Raw genomic sequence first — 12,144 nt, 5'->3', positions numbered from 1 at the left:
TATATAGAGAGAGAGTGAGAGAGAGAGAGATTTATCTTCATTCATGACAAAGTTTGGTTGGCCGAAACTTTTGGTTGGGGTGTATTTGCTTTTGGAAGGACCATATTACGACATGGTGTAACCAGACACTGTGCCTTTTTTATTATATTTCATGGTGTCGTTAGTTTAATAGGAATAGCGATTTCAAATTCTCCGATTCCTGTATGCCCTAACATTTTCTTCCGAAAAAGGCCAAAGGCCACTCTGCAAAATGTGGAGAAGAGGGCCATCAAACGCCTCCTTATATGTCGTTTGACTGGTTGGTGGAGAACCCTGTGGGGGCCGCCTGACTCCAAGTGGAGCCCGCATCTCAGCCGTCAAAGCGGGGACAACCCGAGGGTGGTCCGAGCCAAGGAGCAGGACTCTGGCCTGCACTGCACCGCCCAATTGATCGTTTGTTATCTCGAAACTGAAAGTCAGCAGCAAATGGGAAAGTGGTGCATGATTTTTTTATTTGGGTTTTTGAAAAATTTGAAAATTATATGAATGGCAGGAAAAGAAAAGTCTTATTGTAGAATTTCCGGTTTCAAAATCTGACTTTTTACAGTTTATTGAAGACTTTTCTCGCCAAGGTTGGATAGACCCGTATCCATCATGTGGCATCAAAATCCCAACCATGGAAAAACATTGCCATCAGCCATAAGCATATTGTCATTTTCTCTTTTTCTCCCTCTTTCTCTTTTAACCCTTTTTTTTTTTTTTTTTTTTGCTTCAGGGCTAAGTCATATCAATACATAGTTGGCAAACTCATCAGGCTGACCCGGCTAAGTCATATCAATACATAGTTGGCAAACTCATCAGGCTGACTCGAAAATCGGTCGAAAAGTTAGCTCAAATAACCAACAAATCCAGCCACTAGTCAAGGTTTGGCCTGACTTCAACCTTGACTTACTCGATTCAGCTGCAGTAATTTAGATGATGATTATTTAAACACTCAATGAATTAACGAGTCAATTCGTTAACCCACAGACCCGGTCATTTGCCGATTAGAATTTTGGATTTATGAGTTTGCCAACTATGCTTCAGTGATTTCCACGTACTTGTAACTTAATTTATTTTTTAACCAAGTTTTATTTTGTTTTTTAGAGTTATTGTTATTCTTATGTATTCCTATATCCATAATTGTAAAGTTATCATATCAATAGTTCAACATCCACATCACCTTATCCCTACTCGGATCATAAATGTGCCATGTGACTTAGTTTGACAGACCTTTTGTTTTACTCTCCATTTTTTTTTTTTCCATTTCACAACTGTGGAGTGGGTGCTGCGACCGACCATAAAGTCAGAGGATCAAGGGGTAACACAGAACACCAGGCCAAGAAACTGAAACGATGCCAAGCGCACCAAAATGGTCATCCAAAAACGAAAGGGCGAAGTCCAGCCCAGCCCAGCAATAGGGACACCAGGAACCCAACCTTAAAAGAAGCATAAACGGGGCAACAGCCCAGCAACAGCAATAGGAACACCAGCAACCCAACCTTAAAAGAAGCATAAAACAAAAACAGCCGAGGGAGTGCAAAAGTGTTGACTGCTCATAATACCCCTCTACGTTTTTTTTCTCTCATTATTATAAATTGCATCGTTTCCTTTCCATTCCATTCACTTTTATCCAAACATGTTTTTATAATCACTTCTTTCCATTCCATTCTCTTCCCTTCCATTCTCTTCTCTTTCCTTCCCTTTTCTTTCCTATGTAGGCCCCATGAATGGGAAAGAAGGATGAAGACTAGGAGAAGAGAATGAGAGAACAGGATGGTTGCTATTGCGAGCAAGGGACAGAGGCAACCATGTGTGTGCAATTATTCTTTTAGCCAAACCGCTGAAGAATGACAAAGTAACAAAAGAATGGGTTATTTTGCTCCGAAAGTGCAAAAATTAAGAACGGATGAGTCCATGCTATTTATGGGTAATGTGTTAATTAACTATGATTCAGATAAATTTGGGATAAGTCCTGTTCTTAATCATTCTTCAGAAGTGCTTTTTTTATTGGGATTCATGCATGAAAAAATGGCAGTTCGATGGTGAACTACAAACTGCCTTTCATCAGGGAATTGGTGTGCGGCCTCCCATCACATGTATGGAGTTGCCAAAGTTATCGGCATTCAGGTGAACATCACTACCCATGATTCAAATTTTGCAATAATCCCCCTATTTACTACCAATCATTCTATCCAGTGATGCCGATGGACGTCTATCTAGGGTTCTTGAGGATTTTGTCAACTTGAAATGTATAGATTGAAATCGGGTTCGATTTTCATGTGCCTTCAAAATTTTTTCAGGAAGAATTGAGCATTTTGATCAAACTTTTTCGTACGAAGTAAAACTGTTTGATAGCAGTTTGATTCTGCTCAGTATCCGATTCCCTCGAAAGTGGTTGGCATTCATGAGCATGGGGGATCTATCCTTGGGACAGGCTTCAATGCAGCTGACACCGGGGCCATAATTGACTGCATTCAGTAGCGGGAGAGATACCCCAGGAGGCCGAACCACCTCGCTCTCTTCTGCTTCAGGTCGAATACTACTTTGGAATTTCTATGGAGAGTCGTATACTCATCGTTTCAATTTCAAGCGTCACGCATTTACTGTCTGTTGTTCAGATGATTAGCACCTATGATGATAAACCAATAGAAATGAAACTGATAACTAGACTTTTGCCAATACTCAACCAGCTACAAAAATCAATCAGGTTGTGAGCGTGAAATACACACCTGCAAGCCCTTTATTTGTTCCTCTTTTCCTTTTCGTTTGGCATGTTCGGCAAGTTGGAATTAGGCGTCGTTATGGCGAGATCAGGTGCAGTTTGAGTATTGTAACCAAAGAACTTCTTGGGCATTTAACCTCTGATTCTAATGATCTCCTAGGCGGATGGATAGAGTAGTTTTTGTTTTCTCCTTTTTCTTCATGCAACACATTTTTTGTTATTTAATTGTGAAGGCAAACACAATTGGCATCGGCATGTGTGAAAAATTGGAATTCATGCATTTTTTATTGGACTCAATGTGGACAGACTGACTGAAAGTGGACATAGGCATGAGAATGTTGATTACATGGCAATCCCGGGCACCTGGAATCGGGTTTTACAAATGTCGACTTGCACATGCAGTTAAAATCTTTCGACCGTCTATGTTGTTGGTTCTTCCATTATCTTGTGATTTGAGACCTTCATACTATCTGTCAAAGCTTTGGACTAATGAAAAGCTATTATAGCAAGCAGACACTTTTTTAGCTTTCATGGTGCTTTTGAAGCTTCGAAGGAGGAGAAACCAATTTGGTATTCAGTTTTTTGTCTGCACAGTGCAGGAAGGAAGAGACGAAGGGCCTGACTGCATAAGCGGACATAGACGGATGGCTGCACACGAACAACATGACCATGTTTAAGTTCCCATGCTACCCCCAATAATATACTGTCCCCCTCAGCTGCTTCCCCCATGTGGCGCTCAAGCAGAGCGCAGACTTTCTCTCTCCCCTTATTTTATTTTATTAGTTTATCTCAAGGAAGGAAATAAAGAAAGAGGGGTCGCACCACACATACACCAGTACAATCGACGAAGGCGACAACGCATTGCTGCTTGGTCATATGCTTTAATGAATAGTCGACCAAACTTCCGTAAGTTTGGACCTCATTCACCAATTATTTTAACCCGTTGCTCTTGATGAGTTCTCCGTCTCTACTGTAGTCTCTACTGTGACCAGTATTTGCAGCAATGATTTGGCAGGGCTGGGAGCTCCGCTTGCTTTCCGGTTGATCCACCCCATTGGTTTCTGTCATGGTGGTGGTGGTGCATATTCTCCCAAAGTGTGGCTTCCCCAGAGTGCGTTTTTGTATGAGGAGGAGTATTTAGATGTTGTTGTCTGTCTCTGGTCTAGCAACATCGGTTGCCTCTTGTCACTGGAGACAGAGTTCTTTCTTGTTTTTTCTCTCTCTCTCTTCAAAACTCCTTTATTTGGCCCTTGTGAGTGAGAGGGAACACTTATTATCTCTGCAAATATATTACTCTATGGTCGCATTGATACTCACGTTCAATGAGTTCCCACTTCGATCTTTCTTCAAGTTTCTCAGCTCAGGGTGTAGATTTGTGAGAACCACTTTATCAGGCATAAGAAGAGTGCCCTTTTCTGGCCCCGACACGTCTCAAAATCCAGTTGCTTCTGCTTTCCTAAATAGGTGGTGTCTCTGGCCTTCCGTTAAACGATAAGCCTTTTTTTCACTTTCGGGCCAACTTCAGATTCAGGCCGAGAGGCGAAATAGTTTTGGACACTGGGTGTTGCCGGGAAAAAGAGTCTATCATCAAGTTTTTCTTCTTTGGCTGGTAAACCAAACCAAGTTTTTCTGCGTCTCCTTTTCATCATTGTCTGTTGAGCACGCGTCAAGCACTGGAGCTGGCAGCTGGATTTTGCTTATCTTCTATTTGAGGTGCTACAAAGGCAAACAAGAAACAAAGGAAGGGAAGCCAGGAATGGCAGATCTATTGCACCATTTTTAGATTGTAATTTTTGTTCCTTGACAAAAGAGAAAGAATCACGTTCGATATGTGTTCCGATATGGATCCTGGACTTCAAAGCCAACAAGAAGTGCCAGCAAACAAGCTCCGGAGGCAACTTGGTGCTGCTGTTCAAAGCCTTCAGTGGAGCTATGCCATCTTCTGGTCATTTTCTAGTGAGAAAGGGTATGCTCGAAAGAGCCCAAAATTAAGTTTAGATTTTTTTTTTCCTTTTTTGGGTTCTTTTCATGATAACTTTTAGAAACTGTTGGTTGCTTCTTTTTTAGTTTGTTAATGGAAGAGATATCTATTTTATCCACGGAAGATGATAGATAAAGATTGTAAATTTGCAATCTACGGAGTTAACGCATAATGTGCAGGGCGATCTGCTTCTTTATTGCTATTTCCTATTGTCGTTTTGGACGGATTTCTAGCATCTCTTGAAGAAATGGTTTCCACGCTTTTGAGCTTAACTGCGAGTATTTAGAGCGGCTTTTTTCCCTCATGTAAGGGTTTGTGCTTGTGTAGGATCTTGGAGTGGGGTGATGGGTTCTACAATGGGGATATAAAGACTAGGAAAACGGTGTCAACAATGGAGCTTAGTGCTGAACAGATGGGTTTGCAGAGGAGTCGGCAGCTCAGAGATTTGTATGAGGTGCTGTCAGTGGGCGATGGCAACCAGCAGTCAAAAAGGCCTTGTGCTTCATTATCTCCTGAAGATCTTACCGATACAGAGTGGTTCTACATGGTCTGCATGTCCTTCGTTTTCACCCCCGGCCAAGGGTACTCTTCTGTCTCCCTCTTTTCTAATGCTCCCTCACTCTTTCTTTAACATGTGACCGTTGACGATGACATGCTTGCGCTTCTTATTATTCGTCCAGTGTACTAAAAGGACTGTCCAAGGTTGCATAACGTGAGGGTTATACTTTCTATTCCTTCGTAAGTTTTTATTTTTCTTCTTTTCTGTGTTCAGGAGATCCTTTCCGATCCTCATCAGCGTGATCTTTCTGCCTGCAGTAGAGACTTCTTTTCTGTTCTTTTAATCCACTATGACATACCAACTCATCCACTGAATAGAACAAGGTTAGGATAGGCCAGAGTCAGTGCACACATCGGGCCTGAGCTTGTCATGCATCATTGAGGATTGCACCGATCGATTAGGCCATTTCCCACCCCATTTTCTTAATCGTCATAAAGCGTACAACATGTGTAGTTGCAGGGCTTGAATAAAAAAGTCTAGGCCCATTCTCAAGGGGCATGCCTGTGGTCTGGTGCCACCAACATGCACTTCCTATAGTACACTAAAAACCTCCTGTCGTTTGAGAATTGGAGATCTTCATGTATCTCCTTTTCTCTCTGAGGTAAGCACGCCAATGCTTCATGGAAGTTCACTCTCCTATTTTTGAGCTTCCTATACACTTTGATGAATGAATGGCTGATGTTGCAGTCATTTTTGTGACTTTTTTCCGTTAGATAAGCAATCTGGGTTGGGAAAATCTCTACGTGAACATGCCAAAACCCCAGATATTGAACTACTGATTTCCTTCAACTTAGAGGTCTTAAGTCTGACTTGTCCAGATATGTGAAGCTAAGATTTGCCTTGGAATTGTGTTAGTGGATTGGTCTTTTTGTCAACATTGTAGCATCTTTTGGTAAAAATTACTGCATCTGTTAGTTCAGGAAAATTGTCATTTTCATCAACTTCTGCATATTCGCAAGCCATATTTTTTTAATATATTTGGTGAGATTCAGCATCTGGTGCAAATTTTCAACTGGTATTGTGCATGTAGTAGCATAACTACCACTTAATACATGGGAATAAGCAGGATGTTATAAACTGCAAAAGAAATGTTTGTTTCATTTTATGGATCTTGTCACCGATTGTTGTATTTGCATGTTTGTGTGCATGCATGCTCATTCGTTCATTCACATCTGTGCATGTGTCTTTGCATGTAAATTGTGAGCTTTCAGAAAGCATTCAACTTCATTTTTCTGCATAATCCTCATGCTTCCAATTTTCTTGCACAAGGATGCCGGGGAGAACATGTGCAGCATGTCATCACATCTGGCTGTGTGATGCCCATTATGCTGATAGCAAAGAATTTACTCGCTCACTTTTAGCAAAGGTTTTTATTTCTGGAACTCTGATTTTGCCTCCCAATTTAGATTTTAGACCTCTAGACATTTTTTAAGGAAGTTTGAACTACAGAACTAAGGCTAACTTCTTTGTATGGTTTGCTTCGACCTAATTGGATAACTTTCATGGTAATGGACACCATCAGAGTGCTGGAATTCAGGTGATAGTTCCATCATGTTGTTCTTCTTTTCATTATGGGACAATTTTTATCTCAGAGTGACAAGCTCATGATGTTGACTTTTGATGCTCAGACTGTTGTATGCTTTCCTCACGTGGATGGTGTTTTGGAATTTGGAGTGAATGAGCTGGTAACTCCTGGAATTATTTTCTGCTTTATTTTCGCTGATACTTCTTCCTGTGATCATGCTTTTATCATTTAGTATCTCAAGTCTTAAGGTAATATGTTATTATAATTTCTCAAGGTGGCAGAGGATCCTTCACTTGTTCAACACATACTGACATTCTTCCCAGAAGTGTCCAAACCTGCTTGCTCAGAGCAATCTACATTCAGTCCTCAGAAGTCCAATGATGATGATGATGATCGGGATATCACAAACCTTGATTCTGAACAAGCTCCTTCCACTGAGAAAGTTGGTCAAGTGGTTGAATGCGAACAATTAGCTGAGGACCACATTGTTTCTTTCAACTCTAATGCCCTGAAAGAAAGGACTGACTTTGAGCATAACGTGGCAAATGAATCACACATTGTCACACGGGAGGTGGCTTCCCCAGGTAACAGCTCAAATGAGAATGGCCCGCATCAGCAGCTTGATGACTCATTCATGCTGGATGATTTGACAGATACATGTCAAGTTCACCATTGGCAGCATGTTGATGAAGAAACTAGTGAGGGAGCACGTGGTTCTATTAACTCAAGTGATTGCATTTCACAATCATTTATAAACAATGAAAAGCTTTCAAATTCTATTCATAATGAAAAATTGCACCAGTATATGCATCAACTGCAGGAGTGTACTCATAGCAAGTTCAACTCAGACACTGATGGGAATGGTAACTCTCACTATTCACGAACACTGTCAACTATTCTGCATAATTCTCTAGGGCTGAAGCATGTGGATACTTCACGTGGTTTCTCCTTTGAAAGTTCCTTCTCCAATGGACATAGTGAAACTGGTTTCTCAAGATGGAGGAAAGGTGTAAGCTGCCAATTGCAGCTGATTGACATGCCGCAAAGGTTATTGAAGAAAGCACTTTTTGAAGTCGCTTCACTGCATCATAAACACTCCTTGAATCAGGAAAAATGTCATAGTGAAGATGATTTACACAGGGTTGAAAATCTTGATGGTGGTCACATTTTATCAGAAGAAAGAAGAAGAGAAAAATTAAATGAACAATTTATTGTCTTAAGATCATTTGTTCCTTCAATCGATAAGGTATTCCCTTAGTTCTGTTAACCTTTACTAACTTCTCATTACTTATATTAACAATTCTGGTCCCTTCATGTTTTTAAAAATCATTGTTGCCATTCATGAAAGAAAAATAAAATTGGCAATTTCCAATTTGGCATTCTTTTCATTTATTTATATCGTGTTGTTTAATTGTTTTCTTCACATTGTTAATTGTGATAACCATGATTTGGTTGGTATTCTACTTCTCATCAGTTATGTGGATGAAGATAAATAGAAACAAGAATAAAGTCTCTCATTTAATGTCAAAGTCCTCCAGAGATCCTTAACAATGGATGTTCGTAAAAATGTTAACCAAAGCATATTCTTTTTGTAGGATGGTAAATCATTCTTTAATGCACTAGCTGTCAATTGCATAGACTTGTTTCTCTAAGTGCAGAATTTTCAGCTAGTGGATGAGAATCAAACTTGTATGCTACTTGTTATACTATTGTCTCATAAGATCCATGTTTTCTATTATTATTTTGATATTTTTCTTGATCTTTCTTGTTGGAACTTTTGGACAATAGTTTAACAAGATTATTATCATGTTCTTCATAGAACATGGTTTCCAGTTGCTTGATTAACCTACATATTTCTGCTCTGGTTACTTCTGTTTGAACTCAACAGCAGCAAGACAATTAATATTTAAACTCTGTTCCTCCTTAATGGCGAATATGTAAACTCATTGATAACGCTTAGCCTAATTAACATTGTGTTGTTCTTTGCACTAGAGAGCATGTTGGTGCATGCATTTTCCCATTCTTAAGGTGATGGTTGAGATTCTCCTGATCCAAGAATTTTCAGAGAATTATAGGAAACCTACCTGGAACCGCTTCTTGAACATGTGTTTCTATTCATATGTGTGACTTGCTACTTTCAATGATTATTTATTTTATATAACCCAGCTTTCACAATTTTACAGTAGCTCCATAACTCTTCGAATAAACAATTCTGCTGCTGCCAGTTTAAGAGGCCATAGAATGTTCTGTATGGTCCTTGTCTTTTGCAGTCTGACACAGGGATATGGCTGAAGACATGGTTACCATTTTTATCGTGTTAATAAAATTTTTATTAAGGGGATAATGGAGTACCGTTGTGACCTAGTGCATTAAAGTTGAGAACTTGGTTCTTTGTTGCTTCACCAGATAGAATGAAGAAGAAAATTAGCCACTGACATTTGGAAGAGTTTTCCAGTTTTTGCAGCTTGATAAAGCATCACTCCTCGGTGATACGATAGAATACTTGAAAGAGCTTGAAAGAAAGGTAGAAGAATTGGAAACTTTCAAAGAGTTGGTTGGACGAAAGAGATACCCTGATGTAGCTGAGAGAACATCTGACAATTATGCCAACACAATGGCTAGCAAGAAGCATTGCAGAGCTGAAAGAAATGCATCCACTTGTAATGAACCTAAGTCTGAGATCCAATGGGTACTTTGCAAGGATGGCATAACAGATGTCATGGTCACTGTCACAGAGGCGGATGTTGCTGTTGAGATTCAATGCCCGTGGAGGGAGTCTTTGCTTCTTGAAATTGTACAGGCTATGAATGAACTTCAGCTAGATTCTCAATCTGTTGAATCGTCTATAGTTGATAGCATTTTTAAACTGTCACTAAGAGCTAAGGTTTGGACGACTTTAAACATGCTAGTTGAACTTTTTTATATTTAGGGTGGATAACTGGATATTCATGGGTCTCTGCATTAGATCTTATATGAGGCTATATTTGTTACAGGTTAAGAAAGCAACAGCAACAGCTATGGAGGACATTAAAAATGCAGTTCAGAGAATTATCAACAAGTGCTGATGGTCATAGCTCCCGATCGTTGTCCCTCTCTTCTGTAGATATTTGGAGGATGTTTGTTTCTTATTTTGCCAGTTCACTTGTATGATAGGGAGCCGTCATCAGCCTTTTCATTGCTGGTTCATCGAACCAACACTTTGCTTCTTGCTTCTTTCGTATTTCTCTATTTATGGTTGCCTGCTACCTGTACTTTTGCTTTTACCTAGCTGGAAAGTAAATTGATTATTTGATTTATGTTGTATTTGTTTCTTCAATCACAGTTCATTTGTTTCGAGCATGTGTTGGAAGGTATGCCATAACTCTATTAGAAAACATACAGTATGAGAAGATCGTAACTGTGCAGAAAATATGGTGTCCTTAACATCTTACCACTTAAGTTGTAGATCTGGTCATTTCTGAAGAAGCTACAAATGTTCAACTACATCTGATAACTTCTATGAACAATGAAGCAAATCTTGAGCTTGAATTTCGTCTGTTGGTATGTTGCCTAAAATTTTTAAACAAGTCAATCTAGTTTAAGTCACCGATAAAAATAAAGGTATAAATCTCTTAGCAGGCAACATGTATCACGTGTTCGTGTTCTGTACTTTTCATGCATCTGCGAATGAACATCAATAGATGTTAATAGAAGTAATATCGTCATCTACTGGTATTTTTATACTCCATGGTGCATGCTGCAATCCTTAATTCCACTACCTCTGCTGTTAGCTGGATCATGAATAATTTCGTATGGCATATACTCCATAAAATGAGCAGACCCATAATCAACCTTTTCAACAGCACTGTCGCTTGACACGCTTGCATAAGTCAACATGATTTTGTTGCTCATTGTTAGTAACATGGACAACTCTTCCAAGTTAGGTGTAGGTTGGCATCTCATGGCGGGTGATGTGTTAGGACTACTGAAGTGAAGACCCAATTTGCATGTGAGAAATCTATGCCCTAAAATCCAGTTTTTAGCATATGAGAAAACAACAAGACTGATTTCCTTTCAATTGAGAAGTCCCTTCAGGGAACCTTCTTGATTTAGGTTGGAACTACGTTGCTTATAAATTTTTTCCATGACTCCCTTCATAGGAAATAGATATAAGGTATGAGAGAAAAGTTGAGAGGTGTTATTTGTCTTAGCACAAGCATAGGATTAAGCTGTACCAAATCTAAATATGCTACAGATAATCCTAGGGATAGGAAAGTTGAAATTGCTCTTCCTATTCCTAAGGAAATCCGCCAAATAAGGATTCCATATCCAGCAAGAAAGTCGTGCGAATGTGTGCAAATTCTGCACGAAAGCAGAGAATCAAACAATGCAAGCAAGAGAGAGGCCAAAACCCAATTATCATAGTGGATGTAGGTCCTGTCATAGACTGAACCACTAAATACCATTTTCATTATTCTCTTCATTTTTTGGTTTTTTATGCACTCTTTTATGGTAGCAAAGCCTAAGGAAGGTATGCTCAACACTCATAGCTGATAACATGATTTCCAGATCAGAGGTTTGTTCTATGCAAATCAAGTGTGACAACCCCCAAAGTTATCTCAGTTACTTCAGTTCCCTAATTCTTTGCAGCACTTTCCATCTTGGAAGTTAATTGTAGAAAACTATATGTTATGGGAGTCTCAATTTCTCCCGATTCTCAATTCCTGTGAACTACTTGGCTATGTAAATGGCTCAATCCCTTGTACTCCAAGGATAATTACAACAAGTACGTTCAAAGCCCTTTGCTCCAAGGACAATAAAAATAGACAGGGGACTAAAACAGATTCTTGAATGTCATTTGTTATAAACATGACCAACTTTTAAGTTGGATTTTGTCCTCATTAACTGAATCAATTCATGGTCCGCTATTGGATTGAGGACTTCTTTCAATGTATGAACTATTTGAAAGCTGCTTATGCAACATATTCCAAATTACATACCTTACAGTTGAAAACTGGAATGCAAAAGTTAAGGAAAGCCGAAGAAGACTATTGATGAGTATGTTTGTGCTACTAAGATCCTTTCCAATCAACTCGCTATTGTAACCAAGCCGTTGATGATGAAAATTATGTTATACATATTTTGCATGCTATACTAATTGAATATGATGCATTCAAGACATTGATACGCACCTACATTGAGCCTGTTAGTTTAGATTATCTTCATGGTCTTCTACATCTCGTAATCACATTTTTGTTGATAAAGTTCAAGAGAAATTTGATAGGCAACTTTTACCTTCACCCAATGTATCTAAAAACATGACAACAACCAAAACTATCAAAAAGAACCAAATAAGG

At 39.3% G+C, this 12,144-nt stretch overlaps 1 protein-coding gene across 2 annotated transcripts; it reads left to right on the top strand.

Annotated features, from left to right (window-relative positions):
* The first annotated feature begins 2,026 nt into the window (after positions 1-2,026).
* Positions 2,027-10,111, top strand: LOC116265702 (transcription factor EGL1-like). 2 transcript variants are annotated; one of them, XM_031646511.2, is made up of 11 exons: positions 2,027-2,148; positions 2,322-2,552; positions 3,343-4,709; positions 5,052-5,306; positions 6,553-6,649; positions 6,806-6,820; positions 6,912-6,968; positions 7,083-7,392; positions 7,462-8,054; positions 9,264-9,692; positions 9,802-10,111. In XM_031646511.2, exons 3-11 carry the CDS (start codon positions 4,573-4,575, stop codon positions 9,871-9,873), a joined length of 1,965 nt encoding a protein of 654 aa, XP_031502371.1. In that variant the 5' UTR covers positions 2,027-2,148; positions 2,322-2,552; positions 3,343-4,572; the 3' UTR covers positions 9,874-10,111. The 2 variants fall into 2 exon arrangements, with proteins under 2 accessions (XP_031502371.1, XP_031502370.1); XM_031646510.2 differs by having other exon boundaries at positions 2,029-2,148; positions 7,083-8,054.
* Positions 10,112-12,144: the final 2,033 nt, after the last annotated feature.

The sequence above is a fragment of the Nymphaea colorata genome, chromosome 12 (genome assembly GCF_008831285.2).
Source record: "Nymphaea colorata isolate Beijing-Zhang1983 chromosome 12, ASM883128v2, whole genome shotgun sequence".
NCBI lineage: Eukaryota > Viridiplantae > Streptophyta > Magnoliopsida > Nymphaeales > Nymphaeaceae > Nymphaea > Nymphaea colorata.
The sequence above is the reverse complement of the archived record's forward strand: the minus strand, read 5'-3'. Positions and strand labels throughout refer to the sequence as shown.

What these genes read in the sequence shown, in the direction of transcription:
- LOC116265702 (XM_031646510.2), top strand. Translation starts at nt 4,573, where the DNA reads ATGTGTTCCGATATGGATCCTGGACTTCAAAGCCAACAAGAAGTGCCA. An exon ending in AATTTGGAGTGAATGAGCTG is followed by an intron (nt 6,969 to 7,082) that starts GTAACTCCTGGA and finishes TAATTTCTCAAG; the next exon opens with GTGGCAGAGGATCCTTCACT. An exon ending in TTGTTCCTTCAATCGATAAG is followed by an intron (nt 8,055 to 9,263) that starts GTATTCCCTTAG and finishes AGAGTTTTCCAG; the next exon opens with TTTTTGCAGCTTGATAAAGC.